Here is a 24,366-nt window from a genome sequence, read left to right as displayed (position 1 = left end):
GTGGGAATGATCATCTAGCTCAGATTTTGACAACGAATATAAACAAACTATCATGTTTCTAAATATAAACTTTCCACTAACAGTAGGAAGAAACTTTACCTGGGAGCAGGCTATTCCATAACTGTCCATCATAGGCTAATATGCAGCTCTCATGGACACGATGAGATGGGATACAATACTGGAACAGATCAAACACTGACCTGACTCATTATGACATTTTGATCTGCATGGTATTTTGATCTGCACAAAACCCCAATATCTCTCCACTTCCAGGCTAAGGCTGACTTTGTGCATGGCTTTCTTTTTATTATTATTGTGCTGAAAGAAAGCTGTATTGAAAAGGCATATTTCATACCTTGAGCTAAATGGCATGAATTGGTTAGGCTTATCTCTGACAAGAAACTCCACAGACAAGGTCACACCAGTGAATGTTCTATTCACAGTGCCTGATAGTCGGAACCTAGGTCTATCTAACGACATTAGTCCTGTGAAGCAAAGTTGTCTTGCAGGATTTTGGAAAGGATGCAGTGTCCAGGTCTAACAGCTCTGTTAAAGTACAGTCTCTTAACTTTGCTTCAGAATGATTTAGATGCTATTAAATAATGGTAAGTTTTGTATAATTATTCTTTAAGTTCCATTACATTCTCCTTCTTATAAAATGCTACATATACTTGGTTATTGTCTGGAAGATGAAGTAAAACTGAATCGGTCTAACCTCACCAACTATGTGTATGAGATTTGAGTAGGACAATATCTGTTCTGAAGTACTTAAGTTTTATGAAAGGGGGAAAAGTTGAATAAAAGGTGCTAAATGTTTTTAATGAGCTTTCACAACCCATTCAATGGGAAACACAATGAAGAATTATACTGAAGTTGTTTAGAGTCTTGCAGAGAAAACGAGAAGCTGGTTTACAGGATAGCATATTAGTTTCTCCTGCCTCAGTTCTCCATCTAAAATGACAGAAAACTCAGGTTATTCTTGAACCTGGTTATTTGTTCACATAGCAAGTATATGACCACGTTAAGTAACCAAATCATCTCCATTCTTCCTATTTTATCTGTCCATCTTGTTTTGCGGCCCCTTAACTGGAGGAGTCATTTTGGCTCAGCAGAGTGACAAGCCCAAGCTGTCCTCTTAGCTTGCCTTATTAGCTTAGCTATTGCTTGGTAATACATCTGCTCCGCAGCAACTGACTGACTAGTTGGGATTTTGTGTCAATCAGATTTTGTTACTTCCTCTTATGGGTGTAACTGTTTTTGAGAGCAACTCATCCTCAGCTAAAGTAAATTCTAAGTGAGCACGCACAATCAGTATCAATACCCTCTTAAAGACCCAGATACAGTGGGGCCCTAACTACTCCTATAGCTCTAGGATAGTAACCTTGTGGCACTGAGAGTCAAGCTAACAATAGTACTTACATAGTTGCTTTCTAAGTGCATTGCTGTAGCTACCTGACAATTATGCCTTATTTTAAAAGCCTGGTTTTCTTGCCATTGTACACTCTTTGTTTAAGGGCAGTATAATCTGTCACTTAAAAAATCACCAAGAATACCTCCCCCCCAACTTTGTGCTGTAGTTGGGGGAAGATCTCAGTGCAAAGTACTGCTTAGTAGTTGCTCTTCCTCTGTTGCTCTGTGGGAGGATGGATCATATTGACTAAACTAGGGGCTGGAGAAGGAAGACAGAAGCTCAAGACAACAGTCTGTAACAGAGGAGACCATTGTGTATCTTCAAATGAAAAATGACAGCAATAAAACTCATGCACTTTCATCATAAGAGTCCTTTAATCATAGCCTGGGCTTCATTTACCAAACTTTTTAATCTACAGAAACAACATACTACTTTGTTATAAAACTAATTGCACTCAGTTTGAGTTGGTTTTATCTCTAGTACACTTTTCAAATGTGTATTAGTGCATTCCAAAATAACTTCCTCAAAAAACTACATATTATCACTTTGATTTTACAAAGAAATAAGCCAGAAAAACCTTCAAGCGAATAGATATGAATGCATCAAGTTGTTACCTTGTTCACAAATGTTCTGCAGCTGCTGCTATTGCAAGACTGGCATTCGCATCTTTGTTATCAACCTCCCCATAACTTGGTGTCCAATAGTAATGCCTTTTAAGGCCATGAGAGAGTTCTGCAAGGTATATACACCCATCCACTTCATATGGATCTACATCTGTACAATTTGGTTTCAAGCGGCCAGTTTTAATTAAGTTTGAAAATGCCTGAAATGAACAAATGCAAAGGATTTAAATTTAACGTTCTTTTACCATGTTCTACCTTCCAGAGGATTAGAAAGTGCAAACTCTAGAAGATGATGCGCACTAGGTCAGCCCTCAGTGGCATTTTTATGACTTATATACACTTACAATCCCATAACTGCTTGATATGGGAAGACCATGTCACAACTACCATAATTTTATAATGAAATAAAATATAATGAACTACACATTAGTTTTACAAATAGTTTTAGTGAGCATACTAGTTGGGTAAAAGGAAGATAGCTGTGGAAAAGCTTAGTGATGAAGAAAACACTTACCACACAGGTGGCCTCATCAAATTTGTTTCCCCAAATATAAATGTAGGAAAGCACCATGTTTGTTTTCATTGAATCTGAAAGAGCAACAAGTCCTTTTCCACTTATATTGTTGCTCACTACTGCTAACCTAGTAAACAGAATAAATAAACGATAAATTAATTATATAAGTAAATTCCAAGCCATTTGATTCCTAACTTGTAAGTACAGTATATGAAACAAATTAGCAAGAAAGATTATTTTATTATAGCTCAATTCTATCATTAAGTCCAATATAATTCCTCAAGGCACTTCCTCGATTTGGGTGGCAAAGGCTTTGACAATTAATTTCTTCAAAGCAGGTTGCTCTAAGCTTGTTGGCCAGCTCTCCTATTTAGTCTGCTTTGAAGCATGTCCCGAGCTTCTAGACAAGTTAAACTTTGATCCCTGAGCTGGGAAAGGTATCTTTGTATTGGTGAACCTGACAGTTTTTCAAACTAATGGCTTCAGGTGACTCCTATGATCAGTGCTTACATCCAGCCAAGGTATGATTTTCTGCAAGACACAAGAAATACCCTCTAGGAGAGATTAGACAACTTCCTGGTGAACCAGAAATAAACTAAAAGAAGGCTTCAAGAAAATCCTTTTTAAGTCCTGAAACAACAAACACAGACCCTTATTCTTGCTAAGTGCAGTAATGACTTAAACAGCATTCTGTGTTGCAATAAGGATTCTTGTTTGCCAATCCTTTTGCAAGAAAGGGCCTAGACAGTCAAGATACTAGAAGGAATCGAGAACCAAGTTCTAACAGCCAAATGTTCATTAGAGTGATGCTAGAAGTATACTGTGAATGAAGTATAATACAAAGGAAAAGACTATCCAATTAATTTTAGACTAATCTGGGGGGGGGGGGGGGGGACTTGCTAAAATACCAAAATTTGAGAACAAGCAGTAAAAACACTTCCAACAGGAACTACTGTTCATAGCAATTAATAACTTAAACCAAGGGGAAAAAACAAGTACAATGGAAAACAGTTAAAGGGCTTTTAGTAGAATTGGCAGTGGGAAGGGTAAACCAGAAAATTTAGCATCCTGGAAATGTGTGTGGTGTGGGGAGGAGAGAGATTATGACTTTTGCAATGCAGGGAAGGGTTTAATCATTGAGAGGGTAGAGTTTGGCCTCTTTTTGTCAGGTGGATGATGAAATTTAGGGGTCAGAAGCTGGAGAGGAAGACCGCTAAGGGTTTATCACTGTTGGGCAGGGAGCATCTTCATGTTTTCTCTCTCCCCTTTCCCCACCTAGCCTTTCTTGTTCCCAGCATCCGTCCTCCCAAGAGAGAAGAGTCCATGTGACTTCACTCCCACAGATTGACCCACCAGTTCAATACCACCCAGTCCAGACACTCAGGTTTGCCTTTCTGAGTGGGGAGCATTCCTTGAATTGGAATCTCACTGGTTCTGCCAAAGCCTAGGTGAAGACACGGGACTGTCAGTGTCCTCACCCAGATGTGATTTTGGAAACTTTGTTGGACTTTTCAGTTTGGATCACTAGTGTAAAAAAAGGGATGTACAGTACCGGCTCATATACTGCTGTGTCACATTTTCCACTGTTTACACCTGCAATCTCTTTTGGGGATTTTTATCTATACTAACGCTTGAAGAGTCCTGTTGTACAAAGCCAGGGCTTCACTCAGATAGATAGCGCCATCATCTTCTATCCTGTTTGAGTTAAGATCTAAGATTTCCAGGGTCTGGTTCCGTTTCAGCAGTTCTCCCAAAAATTTCACACCATCTCGAGTTATTTTATTACTGAAAGAGAAATATTTTTAAAAGAGGGATACTATGGAGAAATGTGCTGTATTAGTCTATAAGCAGCAAATGCCTCAGACTTCTAAATAAACTTTTCTGAAATGTACAGCTATTGAAGCAATGTACAATACGTACTCTACCTGGATTTTCCCTCCAACTGGCAACCATTAACACAAAATAATAGATTAATGAGATTTTTAGAACCCATTCCTGCAATTCATGTGCAGGCACTCCCAATAGTTGCTGGCTAACAGGATCAGGTCCTAAATGTGTCATGTATTCTTCCAATTTTGATTTTTACCACTTCTGTAGAGTGGTCATAATTTCACAGTCTGATTAGTATGTACTGTAGAGTAAGTGTTCTTTCTTCACTCAACTGTATGGTATTATAGAATTTATGGCCAGAAGGGACCATCAGATTATCTAATCTAACCTCCTGTATATCACAGGCCACCAACGCCACCCAACCAACCCCACACCAAGCTCAACAGCAAAAATTAGACCCTACTATTAAAGCCCTCAGGAGACTAAACTATTGTATGCCAATGGGTAGAGAATCGGAGGGACTGAAATGCACTGAGGTCTCTGCAAGGCAGGAAAATGATTTAATGAGATATAGCTGACCACTTGGGCCTTAAGAGAAAATATTCCAGAGAGAGCCAAACCTTATACCTGAATCTTGCAAATTTAGGATTAGACTATGGAATAGCCCTTAAGCAGCAGAGGAGAAGAGGGAGAGAAACTCCTCTGCCCCTCCTTCCATTGTCCATGTGAGGGTTTCTCAGCATCATAGCAAAGTTAGTCAGCCAGGCTGGGGAGGGTGGAGGATGCTGCACCAACCACTTAAAAGGGTGTTTTCAATTGCTCCTCCATATATACAATGCCTCCCTATCCAGGAGGTACTGCACTTCCCTGAGGAATGTTTTCTGATACTCCTTCTGGAGTGGCACAGCTCTGCACCACCCCCACAGACAAGGCTGTGGCTAAATACCAGTTTCTCTCTTAGTAATGTTGCACACCTTCCAACTATGACTTCCACCCCAACTCTCCATCTCACCTAGAAAAAAAATCACATTTTTCTGGAGAGAACAGTAGCAATTACCATATAATACCCTTCCTGTCTGCTATATTTATATTGCATTATATTTTGTATTGCATTGCATTGTGTATAGATTTTACCATACTCTATATTCGTGTAATTTAAACAAAGAGAGGGTGAATCTTTTACCAGCTGAGGTCAAGATAGCGTAGGCTGTGGTTTTCATACAATGCATCACAAAGTCGCTCCACACCGAAGTTCTTCATTTCATGTTTGCACAAATGCAGTTCCATAAGACAAGAGTTATTTTTCATCATTAGAGCTGTATGAACTGTGGTCTCTTCCTAAAAATAAAATCTCAGTTAAACTATAATTTTAACATCAGATTTGTTCTTGGTGCCAAATGCCACCCTTTGCTATGCAACTTTCCCTGCAATCAACAGTAGATGTTTACACACATCCAAGAGCAGAATTTAGCCTTAATTAATCTTCCTTCTAATGTATTACAACTTAATATATTAAAAAAAACACTGGGGAACAATTTCTGATTGTCGTCATTGGAAAAATAGTGGAAGTTTACCAAAATGTGGCTGCAGATTTACAGAACTGTATCTTACTGCAGCGTAAATCTCAGGTAAGTCCATACTCTAACAACTGTTAGTTCTCTCAGACACCTTGATCATTTCTCTTCCATGACCCATTTTAGCACTTGATCCAACTCCCATTCATGTCAATGGTGTGACAGAATTAGGTATCAATAATTATTTTATGAAGAGCAGAAGTCTTGGTAAAAGGGATTAACTATAGAAAAAACATACATCCTGCCTCTATAAGAGGCAGTGAATTGGTTTCAAAGTTATCACCTTTGGTTAAGACAATCATTTATAAGAGGCTTCAGTCAGGCAGACACAATGGAGAAGCCTACAGACCAGAAAGAAGTGACAAATAAGACAAGACTCCCAGAAACATCAATGGGGGTTGGATTGGGCCCTTACTATAGTGTGAGGCTCATTCTGGTCTAGATTTTTTTCAAAAGGAGGAGCCTAAAATTAGGCTCCTAAATCCATGGGTAGGCACCTACAGTCTTGTCTACACCGAAAAGCTTTTTCAGCATAAGCCAAGGTGTGAATTTAAACTGATGTAGTTACACTGGTATAACCCCCCACATGGACACTTCCCTCAACATAAGAGGGCCTTTTTTTGGTTTTGTTTATGTCGCTTAGGAAGGAGTTTAAGCTAAACCAAAAAAGCCACTCTTGCTCTGCAATTCCTATTTAGACAACCCTTAACTAAGTACTAATCATCCAACTGCTCCTATTGACGCCAAAAACTGAGCACTTTAAAAAGGAGGCTGTCTCTTCATATGCCTAACCTATGATTCAGGAGCATAACTTTAGGCAACTAGGTATGAAAATGGCCACTAAGTCTGAGTCTACAATTCTTTTTATTGCTGTTCCCTCTTCTAGAGGCAGATCCTGTGCTAATGAACAAAACTGACATTTTGCCATTGACTTCAAGGCAGACATTTACTATATTGACAGAAAGAACACAGTCCATGTTTTTTTTTTTTGTGTTGAGACATTCTAGGATTCTTTCCCAGTCAATTGTGGGAGAACTTGTCTGTTCTTTGGGAGGAACTGTGGAAAGATTTTTGAGGGCTAACAGCGCTCAAGTGATTTAGCCTGCATCCTCACAGCAAAGTGGGCAAGTTCCAGCCTGAGTTAAAGTAGAACCTGGGCTCTAGGGCTGCCAACAATCCCTTATTACAAGGGATATCCCTTATTTTTTCATCTCTGTACAACAAAATCAGGAGTTTGAGGGCTGAAAAAAGCAGCAAGAAATACCCCCTGGCAAATGTAGAGGAGTACTGCTTATTATCATTATTAATAATAATAAGGGAATGAGTGGAGTGGGGGTGCTAAGAAAATAGTCCCTTATTATTGAAATACAACCCTAGCTCTAACCCACCCCTATCTGGGTAAATTAGCCCAGGCTTAAAGCAGCACCAACCTGAGTCAGGTTTTCTGGTGTTGATTGTAGGTGAGGTTAAGGCTAAAGCGTGGGTAAGATCCTGAGTTAACTCTGAAGTGTAGACATACCGTAAATGAGAATCTGGCCCAGTGATTTTTATCACCTTCTGGTGTCAGTGCCACCACATAAAGGCATGAAAGGTCTGTGAGAAAGCTACTCAATGCCACAGCAGAGTACTCAAGACAGACAAGCAGCTGTACTCAGTGAAAATGAGATCTTGTCTACACACAGCAATTGCCTTGGTTTAACTAAAATCTGTTGAAAAAAATTAAACTAGTGCAAAACCCATTTGTTGACAGCCTTACTGGTTTAAAAAGTGGTATGCAGTTTAGCTTGCACCTGTACGTTTACCAGCATAAGCTAAACTAGTATAAGTCAGTTTTAAATTGACATGGGAGTGTCCACACAGAGGTTTGCATGGGTTTAACTAAATTGGTTTAAAATCATACTTTTAGTTAAACTGTGCACAACTCTGACAGCTCACACACAAGCATATAAAGAAGCCCCAGAGAGTCTCACAGTCCTGGACCACTAAAGGCCTCCATAAAGCTACCACTATTGATTCTCTGTAGGCATATATCTGTTTAATTGAACTGACCGTACAGTTTATGTACATACCTCTTGGCTGTATAGTATAGGACGGTTTAAGTTTAGTGCTTTCATTGCTTTGTTATGGCTCATAACTGTTGCTATTGCTATTAGACTTTGTGTACCCTGAAAACAAAAATAGATAAACTCTTTAGAGAAACCTGTTCAATATATAAATAAAGCGACATACCAAAGATGCCAGGCCTCCTTACAGGATGTATTTTTAGAAGCTCATAAACATCAAACTGACATAAGTTAGAAATACTATTATTTTTGGCTTCATGTGTCTTGGAGATATTCAGTGACCATCTGTCTCTGCAATATTGCAATACATACAAACTACATTTCCTGAAAATACCAGCAGGCAAAGGATGTTAAGAAAGAGGAAGTGAACTAATTGGCACCAATTACAAGGAGACCTATTGAAAATAAAGAGAATCTGATTAACCGGAGAATAAGAAAACATACACAAAGGCAAGAAAAATAGCTAACAAAGTGACATTTGTACATTTATTTGATGACAGTTTGATTTACATACTTAACAGAACACTTACTTACATTGTGTTATTTTTCCTAATGTATGGTGTAAAATTGTTAGTAATATCATGGGGATAGAGAGCACAGCTCCCTGGGTTGGGGAACACAGGGCTACCCAGACTAAGGTTAGGGTTGTGGAGGTAAGACTCTCTAAGTGAGGGTATGGAGGGTAGGATTCTCTAGGTGAGGATTAGGGTTCAGGTGGGTAGGCCTCCCTGAGCTAAGGTTAGGGTTCAAGTGGATAGGCCTTTTTCAGCTAGGGCTATGATTGTGGAGGGTAGGCTTTCCAGAGCTAGAGTTAGTGTTCAGGTATGTATGCTTAAACAGGCTCCCTGGGCAAAGGTTAACTTTCAGGTCAGTAGTCCTCACTGCGCTAGGGTTCGGGTTGTGGAGTATATGCTTCCCAGCTAAGTTTAGTAGTTAGGTGGGTAGGACTCTTGAGGCTAGGGGTAGGGTTTTGGCAGGTAGGCTCGAGGGGATAGGCTGTGGATAGGGGTGGGGTTAGTGTTCAAGTGAGTAGGCCTCTCCAAGCTAAAGTTAGGGTTGTAGAGGGTAGAACTCCGCAGGCTTGGGTTAGGGTGGGCGTTGTCCTGGGGGTTATACTTTTCACAAGGATAGGAAGTCCCTAAACTAAGGCTGGAGCTGAGGTGGGTTGGCCTCCCTGGATTAGGGTTTTGGAGGGTAGAACTTCTTTGGGTAAAGTGAGGGTTGTGGTGTGCAGGGCTCCCCAGGCTGGGGTTGGGGAGTTTAGGGTTTGTGTGAGTATTAGGGATATGGAAGGTAGGTGAGTATTAGGGATATGGAAGGTAGTTCCCTCCATGCTAAGTTATGGCACGTAGGGCTCCTTGGGCTAAAGGTTACCGTTCTGGAGGATAGAGCTCCTCAGACTAGGGTTCGGGTTAGGACTGGGGAATGCATGGCTCCCTAGGCCCAGGCCAAGGTAGATGAGAACTCACTCAAGCTAACACTCTTCTATTAATTATATTCATATTAAGTGGATATGTATCATCTTCCACATGAAAATTACGAAGTGTGTGAATGAAGTCAAGCTAGTTGGGTTCTACTGTAGCCACCAGTTCTGAAATTTAATTCCTTTCCCCTTAGTCAGTTCTGTAACACTCTGATCTGTCAAAGGACACTGTCTTTTGACAAGCCGGTTAGGCTCATACCGTGAAGCAGGTGATGTTCCCTTAAACTGATTTTACTCAGGCATAAAAGTATAATTATCCAAAGCTTCTAAGAGATGTGTTTATCTGTGGTGACCATATCTTCCCAGTATACATACTTGTAATACCTTTCATTTTAAAAGGCATTTTCACTTTCCTCTTTGGGAGCACCAGAAATATTACTAAGCTTAAAATGAAACCTCATTTTGCATAGGTTTCTTCACTCAGATAGTACCCTTCACTAGAAACCCACATTGTTTATATTAGTAGCTCTGTTCTCCAGAAAAGAACCCACTGCCATATGAATATGGATGGCCTGACAACTAAACTGGGTAGTCTGTGACTCTGTCTAGGGAAAGTTGGGGGGCACCCTTGGGCACCCACATAACTTTGCTTTTGACACAATGTGGCTGATAATGAGAGGAGAGAATATCTGAAAAGGGAGTGCAGCTTCCATTGCTTCAAACCCCTGCAGAAGCTGTTTCAGAATGAAAAGAGCCCTTAGGGAATAAAGAATCTCTTTCTGACCTGAGATCTAGATGATATGACAAATATATAACACAAACTGAATCTCACAAAATATTAGCGATTACAGTGCAACAGTCAAACTCCTCTAATGGCACTTTGGGAGTAAAGGAACCGACAGTTGGAGGCTATGATGTACTACATCACATACCCCTCTAGACACACTGTGCTACAGGCCCTTCCGAGTGCATCTTGCTAGTTGCAACAGGATATTTTGTGATAGTTGAAGATACTACAATCATAAAACAAGCGGCAACAGATGGCATCTTCCACTAATTTAACCAAAGGACTTTTATAATACACCTGAAAGACTAAAATTATAAACTTAAACTGCAAACTAATACTTTACTCACCAGATCGGAGTCTCCAAGATCTAACTTCTCTAAGGTTGAATTAATTTGCAGCATTGAAGCAAAGTACATCCCACCTTTGTTTTCAATTTTGTTTCCAGTCATTCTCAGGTGTAGGAGCGTTTCATTCCTCTAGAGGAAAAAAATTGAAAACGATTTCCCTGAAATCATCCAAGCTGTGACACTGTACATTTTACTATAGTTATTCATTGTGGCAAAAAGACAAAATGTCCTCTTGTGTAAGGAACATGGCCAATTGTTAACAGTAACTAAGTAACTGACTCTCTTTTCACTAGGACTATTTGCCTGAGTAAGGTCTACCCACGAGCATAAGGGTTTGGAGCTCTGAATTATTTATGGGTATCTGTGCTTCCACTGTAATCTCCCAATTTTCATAAAGAATGCCAGACTGATATTTGTGTCTAAATTCACAGCCTAGATGCAAACTACTTCAAAATTGAGTTAAATCCATTCATCATTATATTTTATTATAATGTCTTTCATTTCACATATTTAGATAACAGCTGGATTTTTTAATGTAGAAAACTAGAAGTTTGCATCTTTCATCTTTCTAGCATCTTTCATCTGCCTTTATCACATGAGTAATCAAATTCATTGAAGTCAACTGACTTCAGCAGAATTATTCATGTGCAGACTGTTAAGCTTGTGTGCAGATCTCTGCAGGATTGGGCCCTTTGTTGGCAAACTAAGGGCTTGATTCAAACTCCACCGAAGTCAATGAAAATACTCCCATCTGGACCCAGCTGTAGTGTATACACAATAATGTTTTTTTAATTCCTCAGTGCCACTGTAACAGAAATTCTGCTCAAAAATCCATTATGAGCAATTTAAATATGAAATTACAAAAAACATATTTTATAATGCTAATATGTGAGATTATGCAGTGATGTCCCAACAAACTGATGTCAAGGCAAATAATGACAGCATAAAAAAAGGAAAATTAAAAAAACACAAAAATAGGCAAGTAACTGCAACTTTATCATCTGGTAGCAAGTTTCAGAACATAATGAAAACATTTTTAAAAGTTTCTTGACTATTTATGGAATTGTGTGAAATTTTGCCTCATCAAATTTTGATGAAATTCATAAAATTTGGTTTTAATTTTCAGTTTCATAATTTTCAAAGATATCCAGCTATTTTATAGTTGAAATCAATAAATATCAATGGCTACAGAGGGCAGTTTTTTCTTCTTCTGAAAAATTATCCAAAAGTAGCAGAGAAACAGTCTGTCTTGAAAAGACAAGCAATCTCTTTGTTACAACAAAACACTGGACAGAAGGAAAGAGAAGAGTTTTTTCAGATTAACTTTGATGCTGATGAAAGAGTTAGTGTTGTCTATCAGAAGATATAATACCAAATCAGATGCTATTGTCATAATTACTATAGAATACTGATTAATGCTTACATATAATGCTTTAGCGATCAGTTCTGCTCCTCTGGTGCCAATATCATTAAACATCAGATTGAGGTAGCGCAGGGTTGAGTTTTCCTAGAGTACACATAAAGGAAAACACCACCAAGCTCAAGAATATATTTTATAGAGCATTTTCTCATTTTAAAGAGATGATGCCTCACATGGTTTTGAAAGACACTTAGTTTAAGAACAGTTTTGCGTATAATTAATGTATTGAGCATCAAACTTTAAAAATAACTGAAACACAAAAAGGAACACAGCAGTGATTAACCAAAAACTAACAAACATCCTTATTAACCAATGGCCCAGCTTCACACTGCTAGAATTTGCATTTTCAGTTTTCAATATGCCAAAGGTTTTTGTACCTACAACAAATAACCATATCACAGAAGATGACAATGGAGAAATTGAAGGTTTAGGCAAGTGGGGAGGGGCTTTAAATACTTAATAGGCATGGAAGGCAGCTTGGGACTGGGGGGATAAGCACTCTTACTGGTGCTAAAACGATCATCAATAAAAAGGTTAATATTGTTAATATTTAAATTGTCATCCTTAGATTTCAGTTAAAAGCCCTTTGAGAAGACTGGGATAATATATGCCCCAGAGATACTGATTCAGGCTGTCAGCAAATTCAGGCAGCAATACTGCATTGGTTTACACTGTGGTCACATTTTCAAGATTTTCTACACAACTGTTGGAGCTAGAAGTATACATTTTCTTTTAAAAACGAAAGTTTAGGTTCGGAGCATGATTCTGCAGCAATGAGTTGACTCCATAGCTGTCAAGTTGCAGATTACAGGGATTCCTGTATATAATGTGCCTCCGGATGACACTGGAAGCCTGTGTTTTTACGTTTCCATACATACTAAGGATATATGGTTTTGTCCATGTCCGTAAGTCTTTTCTCATGGACCATATACTACCAAAATATCATACAAATGCCTCTTTTGCAGATTGTATTGTAAAGACCATATATATTGAAACAACTGCAAAAATTCTATGATGAATGCAATCTGATATTCTAAATTGATGGATTCGGATATGAAAAGCCAAGATTCCTAGAATTTTTCCAAAACAACACATTCTGTCACCAACATATTGCACATAAATGTTGTTATGGCCAATGAAACCACAAACTTGAAGTAAAAATCAAATATTTTGGCATGGAGTAAACTACCTGAAGGAATTTTGCAGCATGCTCTGCTCCAACATCAGTTATTATATTATATCTAAGGTCCAGCCCTGAAAACAAGAATACAGAAATAAATACCACTAACAATACTTATTAATAACTAATTGATCTCTACATGAAGGGAAGAGCAAAGAACCAAGGCTTAAAAATGTTTCTTGCTTCAAATTTATAAAGAGATTTGTATTAATATGAGACAACCTACCTGTAACAAATGTGTTACTGCTTAAGATACAGGCAAGCACTCGAAAATCCTCATCTGTAACTTTCTGTACTGGCACCAAGTGGTTATTTCCAGCTATTTTTAATGTGATCCCTTTTGTCAGTCTGTTATAATGTAGAAATACTTTGAAACGTAAGGATGGCAGGAGAAAGAAACACTTCTATACAAAAGTATTAGTTCTATCTGTAACACAGCACAGAGATGCAATGGTGCTTTCTGGTATATTTATCAGGAACGTGAAATTTGGATCTCAAAAAAACCTGTGGAGAACAATGCTATACTAGCTGTAATTCATAACTGTTCATTTTGGCTGCCTGATACACTGTATTGCCACAAGGCCACATTTCAAATTTTAGTGGCAAAATGATTCAGGAGATTATTCTGCAAGTCCCATTCTCTTCTTTTCCTTTGTTTACTCCACTCTACCCTCAATAATTGAGCACAGAAGAAAGCAGCTTTCTTTCCATTTTCTCTACATCATCTTCCCTCAAACTACCCCATCACACCAAGAAATTTATTATCGACAGCCAGGCACTCAGATGCCACAGAACATGCTCCAAGGAGAAAGTCGGGGATATACACCTTAACACACTTAAAACCGCCTTCACCAAACAAGGACACTCCAGCAGAGGAGTAGATCACATCACGGAATGGGCCATCCAAATACCCCAAGAGAACCTGCTTCAATATAGAAATAAATGCCCTCGGACCACACACTCCTAGTTGTCACCTACTCACCCCCCACTAGAACCCATACAGGGTACCATCAAACAACTGCAACCCAGACTCGATGGAGACGCCATCCTGAAAAAAATCTTTCCTGAACCCCCATTTCTGGCCTTCAATCATTCCCCCTCTACCTCTTCAAGCTTATCATCAGAAGCAAGTTCCCCAAAAACCAGGACACACACACTCAAAGCAGCACCAGATCCAAAACCTGCATATCTCCACTGCTCCCAGTGATCAACACCCTCCAGAACACACCTTTCAAGATCCATAGATCCTACACATGCCTATCACAACATGTGGTATATCTCATCCAGTGTACTAAATGTCCCACATAACAATTATGTGGGTGAAACAGACAATCTCTACACTCTCAAATGAACTCACATAGAAAAAGGGTAAAAGACAAAACCACCCTATCACCTGTGGGTGAACACTTCTCACAAAGCAATCACTCTATATCTGACCTATCAGTCCTCATCCTCAAAGAAAATGTGCTTTCAAAAGATGAGCCTGAAAGCTTCTCTCTCTCATAACCAACAGAAGTTGATCCAGTAAATCATATTACCTCATCCAATTTGTCTCTTTAATATCCTGGGACTGACACGACTACAACTACACTGCATACTTCTCTGCCTAAAGCGCAGCTACATCCTGCCCCAGTGGTGTTCCTACAAGGAAGCTCTATCAAGTCAGACAATGGACTAGGGTTTGGTGTTTAATTCCCAGACAGGAATGGCTCAGGGAACCAGTAGGAGCTAATCAGGTGCAGTTGAACCTATTTAGACTCAGCAATTTACAAGAAAGGTATACACTGCATTGAGAGAGGTATAAAAAGGGGCATGTGCTAATCAGAAGTGAGGAGAGATTGCTCTAGGAAAAATAGGTGTCACCCTCAATCAGTAGTTTTCAAACTTTTTAGGTTGCATACCCCTTTCCAAATAATGTAGTCTACTACATACCCCCATCTGAGATAGGCAGAGGCGATGTGTGGGTGGGGGGGTCACGTCCCCCACTGATTTCTGCCTTCCATTTAGCAACAGCTTCTAGAAGTTTTCAAACTGTGGGGCATGGAGAAATATTCACAGAGGAGAGGTGGGGAGAGCAGTGATGCCAGGCAGCAGGGCTCAAGTAGAGAGCACCACCTGCACCCCCCAACACACCTCAGCGGGCCACCCAGCCTGTCTGGGTTGAGGAGAGCACAACCAAAAATTAACTCAAGGGGGAGCTCAGCTCAAATTTGGGTGGCCTGCTGAGGTGAATCAGGGGGTGGAGATGGTGCTTCCTCTCCAAGCCCCGCTGCCTGGGCTGGCCCAAGCCGCCTGGTATTGCTGCTTGCCCCCCTGAATGTTCCTCCGTGCCCACTTAGGAGGGCACACCCAACAGTTTGAAAACCTTTGTCTAAATAAAATGCAGTGTTTGCCATTACAGGATTTTTCTCGCATACACCCTGACGAGAGCTCATGTAGTTTGAAAACTCTTATCCTAAATGTTTTGTATTTTTTGAGTTTTCTGCCTGGCAGGGAAATGCAGCTAGAGAATTTTGCCAAGCTGGTTTCAATTTGAATTAAACCCGGACTCCTGCAACAAAACCTAAACCCAAAAACTGTGATTTGTGTTTAAGCCTGAGACTCGGGAGAACTTTCCTTTTTCATCATTCCATTCCTGGTCCTGTTACTCTATCCAAAGTCTTCAGAAGTATTTAAAATATGCTATTTGTTATCTCCTTACATTATATCTGCTTTCTCAGCTTCTTCGAGCACATGTGCAACGAAAGGGTTTTCTTGTTGGCTCGACTCTTGGCAGGCTTGCAGATACTGTTTGTGGAGACTTAGACGAGTTGACATGACAGCTTGAAAATAAAATAAATTTAGTAGACAGTTTAATGCATTTCTAATGTGCTTATCATGTAGAATCTGGGCTCCCTACAAAATTGAGATACAGCAGTAAGTCAAAGCATGCTATGGAACTTTTAGGGTACTGTAAGAGTGTCCCTATGGCCAATTAATACATGGCAGGCTAATGTGCCGTAGATTTACACCCCAGCTTGCCATGCACTAACTCTCCATACAGACAAGCCCAGAGTGATCTTTAGTGTTAACACCAGGTAAGAGTGTGTTGCAATAATCCAGTCTGGAGGATCCATATGCATGAATCTCTGTGATGAGGCCATAACAGAGGGGAATGGTGCAACTACTTAGTCATTTCTGGACAGAAAAATGCATTTCAGGCTACTCCTTTTTGATGATACAAGACAAGTATTAGTATCTGGGACTCGGAACCATCTTGACTTTTGGGCCATTTCTACACTGCAAACTTTTGTCAACACAAGCATAAATCTGCCACCTTCAGTATTTTGCTTGGGTGGAAGTATACTTGCTCCTTGTGTCAGTGAGGTGCATATTCACCTGGAGTGCATGTGTTGATGTACGGTGGTGCACTGTGGATAGGTATTCCAGTGTGTGACTCACCATCATCCAGCACACTGTCTTTTGGGAAATTTAGGCAACGCCTGGCAGGGCAGAAATAAGTTGTGCAGCGGTAACTGGGAGCATGGGGTCAAGTTCCCATCATGCAACTTTCTGCATACCATGTCATCAATAGCTTATCATTTGGTGCCTTTTAAAAAAACCATACAAAATCACACAGTATTTCTCATTGCCTGCCTCCAAGAAATTGTTATGTTTCCCACTGCTGCAGTTCTTGAAGCTCTGTAACGCTCATGACAATAGTGCAGAGACAGGTGGGGCGTATAAAAGGTTTGGGGAGACTTAGCATCCCCAAAATAAAAAAGGCCGGCCATGCAGGAGGCAAATGCCAGATCTCCCTTTGGAGATGCACCGGTCCCCTGCTGCCTTTGTGCCATGGGAGCTGGAGCGCTGGAAGCTTCCTAACAGTTAGCCACCATAATGTAATGTGATGTGGTGGACTACACTCTCTATCTGGCCCTGAAGTTTTGAGAGCTGTTGGGAACTATGTGGTGTTTGATGTACATTTATGAATGTAACACTGTCTGTTAATGCAGCTATTCATTTTGCAGTTCTAGGGGTACCTTTATAATTATTACACTGTGTTTGTCACTGATCTTATAAATTATGTTGCCCTGTACTATAATAAGTAGTAGCTACTTTCACTAGTTCTAGACATTCTGCAACGTATATTGTGAAGTAAAAAGATGCACTAATTGCTAAAAAAGATAATTTTGTTGCATCCCAAAACCAGTGTAAAAAACCTGTGCAATTAAAAAACAAATACAATAAAAAATTCTGAAATAAATTAACAGAACAGAACATACAACGGGAAAGAATGTTCATATGCATTTCAGTCCATTTTGCCTATACATACAGCAACCATGGCTCTTTTATGTTAAGCTGTTCTTTCTGTCCTCCAGAATGGGTGGTAGGTGTAGAGACACGGCCCCACATGGAAAGTTGGGGGCACAGTGAGGTGCTAAAATGGAGTTCTTCATTGATAATAACGGGAGGTGAACCTATGCTTGTTGAACCTGCAGGTCAAGAGTCTGCAGCATCCGTGTTTGCTCCCAGAGAAGCCCCATTATGTCCTGATGCATCTCCTTCTCCTTTTCTTGATGGGACTCCTGGGCCCTTCTCCATGCTGTCTGAAATATTCACCCACCAGTCCCTCTGTTCATGGTCTGAAGCAGCACTGGTTTGCAGGATCTCAGAGAACATATCCTCCTGGGTCCTCTTTTTTTTCCTCCTTATCCAGGTCAGACTTTCCACAGGTGTGGAAGGGAACCCCTCAAGGCCACAACCACAGCAGACAGAGATAAAATACACAGAAGTGTCGTCGTATTTATATTCATTACGGAAAGTGAAAGTTAAGTTTCAGAACTCCCTTCCCTTGCTCTCCTAAAACAAGTCATGCTTATTGACCCTTCTGCTCTGGAGCACCTGTGCACAGCACTGCTCTCCAGTCTCAGCCATGGTGAGTATGCCCCCAGCAAGGGCATGGGGGAAATCAGCAAATTGTTCTGTTGAATGAAACAATAAAATGTTGGCCCCTATTTCTATGGGTATGAATGCAGGGCAATGGTACTGAATACTGCCACTATTTTCCACAGACAGTCATGATTTTAGTTGATATCTTGTTTCTGAGGGTAACAAAGGCACAGACAGCACCAAAGCCACCTGGGCCCATAAGCTGCTAGCCTGCTTGCTGAAGTCATTGAGGACTGGTGTGGGGAAGTATCCTACCACAGAGGAAGAAATAAGGGTGTCATTCCTAGAAATCTTTGCGAGTGGATTGCAGAGAATCCCTATGAAAGTTTCATTGAGATCTCTCAGGAGGATTCAAGGGACATCCCCGTATACGTAAACAAACTGCTCTGCACGGCCCCTCTTGCCTAACTCTACACGGGAATGAAAACCAGATAAATCTACCTCTGTTTGTTGTACTGCTACCTGTTTTAGTATGAATAAATTAATGATAAGTCAATACCTGTCTCCTGCTGTGTTGAGCTGGACACCATCTGTACATTTAATCACTGTAATGGGAACTGCATTTACACATTTACCCAAGGTTCCTTTCCCTGCTCACCCAAGCTCTGCTGCTGGGACTGACTAGACAGCAGTGGAGCCTCAAAGAGATCCTGGCTTGTAGCATAGCTGGACACCCCCGATTGCATGTCCCCCATCCTCCTCGCTGTTCACAGCAGGGTCTCTGTCTCAGACTCCGCGGCGGTAGCCATGGTGCTTTGCAGGGTGCTAGTGGGGTCTCCAGCAAGTATGGCATGCAGCTCATTGTAACAGCAGCAGGTCTGCAGCTCAGCACCAGATCTTGGGCCTTCTGGCATGCCTGCTGCAGTTCCTTTGCTTTCCCATGTCACTGCTGCTGATTTGTCATACCCCTTCACCTGCATCCCTGTTCAATCTGCCATATTTCTATGGTTGTTCCATAGCTGTGCCTGCACAGCCTCTTTTCCCCAGAGGCCAAGGAAATCCAATACCTCTTGTCTATTCCAGGCAGGAGTGTATATGGAGCATGTGGCTGGCATAGTCGGTTCGGCAGTTGCACACAACAAGCTACATGGTGTGCTCCACCAGCTGGGCAATCAGGAAAAGGTATTTAAATAACATGTGGGATGGTTAATGAAGGTGGGTGGTTAGCTTCTAATCTTCCTGACCCCTAGGCAGCACAATTCACACTTGTGACCAAAACAGTCAGTTTCAGGCATTGTGGGACAGCTGCTGGAGGACTGTTTGGATCAACACAAATCACATGGTGTCTACATTGCACTGCATCAACCACAGTATGTCCACCATGCCTTAATGCCATTCGGGAGGTGGTGTTACTGCATCACTATAACGTGGGGTTTACATCAGCATGAGACAAATTTGAATGTAGACTTCTGCAAAATTTTGTAGTATAGACCACGACTGAGAGGTAGATACTCCAGGGAGTGAAATCAAATTCCTTATATACATTATTTCAGTTCTACCTGGAATAAGCTTGAGATGTGAACTTTACAGACACACGAACTTTTAAAATAACTCAAATAAAAATAATTGCAATTTTTTGACAAGTAAATCACAGAGCAATTCTGCCCTTTTGGGCTGAGGTTCAACAGTCAGCAGTTCTGATAGCAAGACTGATCCATTGGAAAGATTGCAAACTTGGAAAAAAAAAAAACCCAAAACCCACCACATTGGTAGAAAGATTCTAGACTTGGTATTTTTTTTAGTACAATAGCTCAAGCCTGGCTAGCACAAGTCTGGCTGCCTGCGCCCAGCTGCAGTGTAGACATAGGCATGCGTTCCTCCATGGCAACACAACAAGCTCAAGTGTGTGAGTACAGATTTTTTTTTCTTTACTAAACAAAACCACGAGTGTGATTTCACTGTTGCAACACACTTGATTGTGTTGAACGTGCTTTTAAATGAGAACCATATTCTCAAAGGCCTGGACCTTATATTGATATTTTCTTAACTAATAAATACTATACGTCAATACGCAGCCGTGAAGAATGTCAACACAAATGAAATATTCATGTATTGCGTAACTTTTCTGGCAATAAAATTACCTTCAGAGGTGCGGGCTGTCCCTTCACAAAACACACTGTAACCCAGGCGCTCTTACTAAGAACTCTGAAGTCACACTACAGGGGGAAAAAGTAATAGCCTGATATTAATAAATAAAACAATTCCCTTTCTGCACCCCTCTCCCCCCCCTTTTAATCCGTCCGTATCTTTGCTGAGCAAACGTGGCTATTTTTGCTGGGCAATTACGGGCAGATCCGTAGAACACTAACTATCCTCTCAGCAGGACTTTAGTTTAAAATAATCTTGTTTTAAAACCAGGTGGAGCAAAGCCCCCGGCGGAGGGTGGGCGAAGCGCTCGCACTGTGCCCGCTAGGCAGCGCTGCTGACAGAAGGGGGCACGGTTGCGGGGTGGGGGGTTCATTTGTGCCCGTCCGAGCTCGCCCCGCTGCGGGCGGGCGGGCGGGCGGGTGGGGGGCGCCCCCCCGGGGCCTGTCTCTCCCGCGGCACGGCGCCGTGCAGAACGATCCCCACCCTGGCCCGTCTGCTGCGCCCTACACGGGCCGGAGTCTCCACCTGCGCCCCGGCCGGCCCCTGCGCTCTGAATGCCCTAGGCTCCCGGGGCCAGAGCGTGGGGGCGCGGGCGGGAGGCAGCCCCCTCCCCGCGCGGCTACCTGCGCCTGCGGCCGTTGCCATGGGGACTCCCTCCCTCCCATCCCGCGCGAGCTCGGCGCTTCGCTCTTTGCTCTCCGGCCGTGGTTGCCAGGGGGACGCCGGCCGCACGCGCTCCTCTTCCCTTCCAGCCAGCGTGCGGCCGGGTTCTCCAGTGCGCCTGCGTACTACTCCCTCGCCCCACTCCGCGCCCCGCGTTTGGGTAAGGAACGGAGCGAGTCCCGGGGTGGGAGGGACTCGACCCCCCCCTCCCACTGCTAGGGAAGGATCTGGGCGAGCCTGACCCCGCTCGAGAGCCCACCCACCCTGCTCCCCCACTGCAGGGGTGACTCCGAGCCTCTGCGGTTTGCTGGCGCAGAGCCCTCCCTGCGCCCCCAAAGCCCCTCGGCAGCGGCTTGCGGCGACATGAAATGCATTGGCTGGGTGGGGGGGGGGGATCCCCTGCGAGCCGTGAAACTGGGGCGGGACTCGGGATCCCTCCCAGCGAATGCATTGCACTGGGGTGCTCTGCAGCGGCGTGAGCCTGGGGAGCCCCTCTCCGTGAACCTAGGGCTACACAGCCACGAAAATACCCCTCCCTACAGCCGGTTCATCCTGAAAACCCACAGACCAGGGGGAGGGGTGCCCTCCACAGGAGGATGTTGGATGGGCATCCATCCTCCTGGCAAAGGCATGAGCTGTCCAGCCCCCTCCGCGCACAAGCTCTCACTTTGGTGGTGTCTTGAGTCCCCCTGTGAAGGCATTAATTTTTCAGAACCCTGATATTGGAGCGTTGATCGGTGTGCCCCTTACAGACTGCACTGGGAGCACTTCTTTGCTGCTCTGACCCACTTTGTCTCTCCCTTAAAGGATGTCTCACACATGGCTTAGTGCAGTGTTTCTCACCCTTTTAAGTAGCAAGTACCCCCTAACTTCTGAACATTTCAATAAGTACCCCAACACTCAATTTTCCACTCTGAGGAATACAATCTTTCCCCTTTACCACTAGACGACTGTATTTCTCATAAAGCAGAGGAGTTCCAAGTTCTGCAATGCTGTGTGGCTGTGGCAGCTCACAAAACCCCTGCTGCTTCTCCCCTCCTTCCTCCATGTAGGAGCAAAGGTCCATGCCAGCCAATCACTATGGCCTGATGGCGGGGTCACCTGGTGGTCTTCTCACACAGGTGGGAACTTGTGAGGTCTGAGCAGGCACTAGCAGCCCCCCAGAGCAGATAGCAGCGCTCCCCATGGCCGTCCCTAGAGGGGTGCAGGCCTGGGGCAAATCACACTGTGGGCCCCTCTTAACATTTTTATACTGGTACAATCTGGGGCTGTCATAGTTGTCAATTTCACTGCTCAGCTAGAGAAGTGAAATTGATAAGTAAGCCTGTGGGTAGAGCCTGGCTCCAGGACTGGGCAAGCAACTGGGCTCTTCCCCTGGCTTTCTGGGCACTGGGCTTTGAGCCAGGGAAGGGAGCTGCCACCTGGGCAAGTTGCAGACGGCTGCCAACCTGGGAGGTGGGCAACTGTCACCTGCTCCGAGCTGGGGCGGAGGAGGCTTCTGCGCAGGCTGGGACCCGGGGATGTGGGCAGGTGGCAGGCAGCTGCTGCCCATCTTCAAGCCAGGGCTTGGGAGGCTGTCCCTTGCTTCAGAGCTGGGGCACGGGTAGCAGTCACCCAGCTATGAGCCCAACTTGCAAGGTGCAAAGGCTGCCACTGGGCTCCCACCTGGGAGCTGGGACCGGGCGGGACGCCAGCATCTGCCACCCAAGCCAGCGGCTGATGCCTGGCGTTCCAAGAAGCTGGCAGCTGCCTCCCAGATTCTCCGGACTGGGACAGCTGCCATCTACCTCCCAGCTGGGAAGCGGGCAGCTGCCGCCTGCTTCCCCAGAAACTGGTAGCTACCGCCTGCTTCCCTTCACTGGGTTTTTTGCCATGTACCCCTTGCCTGTGTCTCATGTACCCCCTGGGGTATGCATACCACAGGTTGAGAAACTATGGCTTAGTGGATGAGTTGTTAAGAGAGGGGTCCCAGCCTCCCGCTCAGCTGACATAGCACCTTGCATAGTTGCACTTTATTACCAGACAGTATCTCTTGATGTGCCCAGGTTTGCTAGATGGGTAACCTAGCAATAGGACTTCTCTCCCTCAAGGGAAAATTCCCCCAACATTGTGGGGCTGACTGCTCCTCAAACCCTACATCTAGGGCTATCCAGGATTCTAGCCGCTTGCGAGTTTCCCCCAACCTCCCCTTCTTGCCTTCCTCCATGGGATACTCCCACTTTGCTCAGTTCTCTCCATGGATGATGGCCAAAACCCCCTCACCCAACTTTGGGCTCCCACATGCAGGAGCTGCAAGAATGGGTCCAGGACCACTCCCACAACAATTATCCCCACAGAATTAGTCTCTGGGCACAACCAACAGGTAGCAAGGTCCTGTAACCACAGAGCTACTACAGATGGGCATGATCCTGGGCAAAGGCTTCAATCCAGACTAGTACCAATATGCCTCTGAGTCAGTCCCTGCTCCCTGTCTGTCTAAAGTGGCAGCTTTTACATCAGGCTATGAGCCAGACTGCTCATCACTCAACGCTCAGTACGTTGCCTGGGCCTCTTCCTAGCAGGTATGGTATCATCCTAACTGCCCAAGTTGATGTCTCCCAGCCAGCAGTGATGGTCACTCACTCAGAGGCGCAGAGGAAGACTCACAGTCATCTTCACCAACTTGCATTCTACACCACACGTAGGCCCCTGGTCTATCCCCCACACCCAGGAAAGACTAATGCCTACCACACCCAGCCCTCTCTCAGGCTTTTAACTGAGTCTAACTAGTATCCAACTGTGATTTCTCAACCTTTATAGCGAGCACCTGTCCCGCCCACCCTTCCTAGCTGTGTCTGATAATTGAACAGGGCAGGTGGGTCCCAAGCTGCCTGACCTTAAAGGCACAGAACACCCCATTACACATAGGTGTCTGTCTGTCTCTCTCATTTAATACATTTTTTTCTACTGTCTGTCACCATCTTAATATTATCCTTGTATACTGGATTACAGGGCAGAAGCAGGCCCTATGAGAGTGCCAACAGTGCACACACTTGGTTTCTACATAAAAAATAGAAAACTGGGGACTCTCACTTTATACTATTCATTGGTAATCCCAACCTGGATGGTCATGATGGCTACTGCTTTTATCTCCAAACCCCAGCTTCTTTTCTACTCTCCCATCTCTTTTTCCATTCACAGAACACGAGAATCACCATAGTATATCAGGTATGTGGTCCATCCAGTCCAATATCCTGCTGAGACAGTGACCAGAGGAAGGTACAAGAAACCCTGCAGTAGGCAGATGAGGAATAATTTGCCCCCTAGCAATTCTCCTCTTAGCCCCTAATAGTTAGAGATTGGTTTAAGTCCCAAAGCATGAGTTTTATATAGCTTCCAAAACTCTGGGTTTTTTTAAAGCATTTATTATAAATCTGGATACTCTTGTTAGCCATATAAATGTCCAATCTCTGTTTCTGTCTTGCTAATTTCTTGGTTTCAAGGGCATCCTGTGACAATGAGTTCTGCAATC

The 24,366-nt window shown here is 43.1% G+C and overlaps 1 protein-coding gene across 1 annotated transcript; it reads right to left on the bottom strand.

The window, feature by feature from the left end:
• Positions 1-650: 650 nt before the first annotated feature.
• LRRC34 (leucine rich repeat containing 34) lies at positions 651-20,846 on the bottom strand. The gene is made up of 13 exons (XM_067536631.1): positions 20,816-20,846; positions 20,186-20,260; positions 15,874-15,994; positions 13,399-13,520; positions 13,182-13,246; positions 11,996-12,079; positions 10,573-10,701; positions 8,022-8,117; positions 5,562-5,716; positions 4,178-4,333; positions 2,549-2,675; positions 2,026-2,234; positions 651-951 (listed from the first exon to the last, which is right to left on the bottom strand). Exons 3-12 carry the CDS (start codon positions 15,987-15,989, stop codon positions 2,031-2,033), a joined length of 1,254 nt encoding a protein of 417 aa, XP_067392732.1. The 5' UTR covers positions 15,990-15,994; positions 20,186-20,260; positions 20,816-20,846; the 3' UTR covers positions 651-951; positions 2,026-2,030.
• Between the last annotated feature and the right edge of the window lie 3,520 nt (positions 20,847-24,366).

The sequence above is a fragment of the Emydura macquarii genome, unplaced genomic scaffold, assembly GCF_026122565.2.
Source record: "Emydura macquarii macquarii isolate MOO-44397 ecotype Brisbane River unplaced genomic scaffold, CSIRO-AGI_Emac_v2 contig_3603, whole genome shotgun sequence".
Classification (NCBI taxonomy): Eukaryota; Metazoa; Chordata; order Testudines; family Chelidae; genus Emydura; species Emydura macquarii.
The sequence above is the reverse complement of the archived record's forward strand: the minus strand, read 5'-3'. Positions and strand labels throughout refer to the sequence as shown.

What these genes read in the sequence shown, in the direction of transcription:
- LRRC34 (XM_067536631.1), bottom strand. Translation starts at nt 15,989, where the DNA reads ATGTCAACTCGTCTAAGTCTCCACAAACAGTATCTGCAAGCCTGCCAA. An exon ending in CAGTAACACATTTGTTACAG is followed by an intron (nt 13,247 to 13,398) that starts GTAGGTTGTCTC and finishes TCTTGTTTTCAG; the next exon opens with GGCTGGACCTTAGATATAAT. An exon ending in TTGATGAGGCCACCTGTGTG is followed by an intron (nt 2,235 to 2,548) that starts GTAAGTGTTTTC and finishes TGTTCATTTCAG; the next exon opens with GCATTTTCAAACTTAATTAA.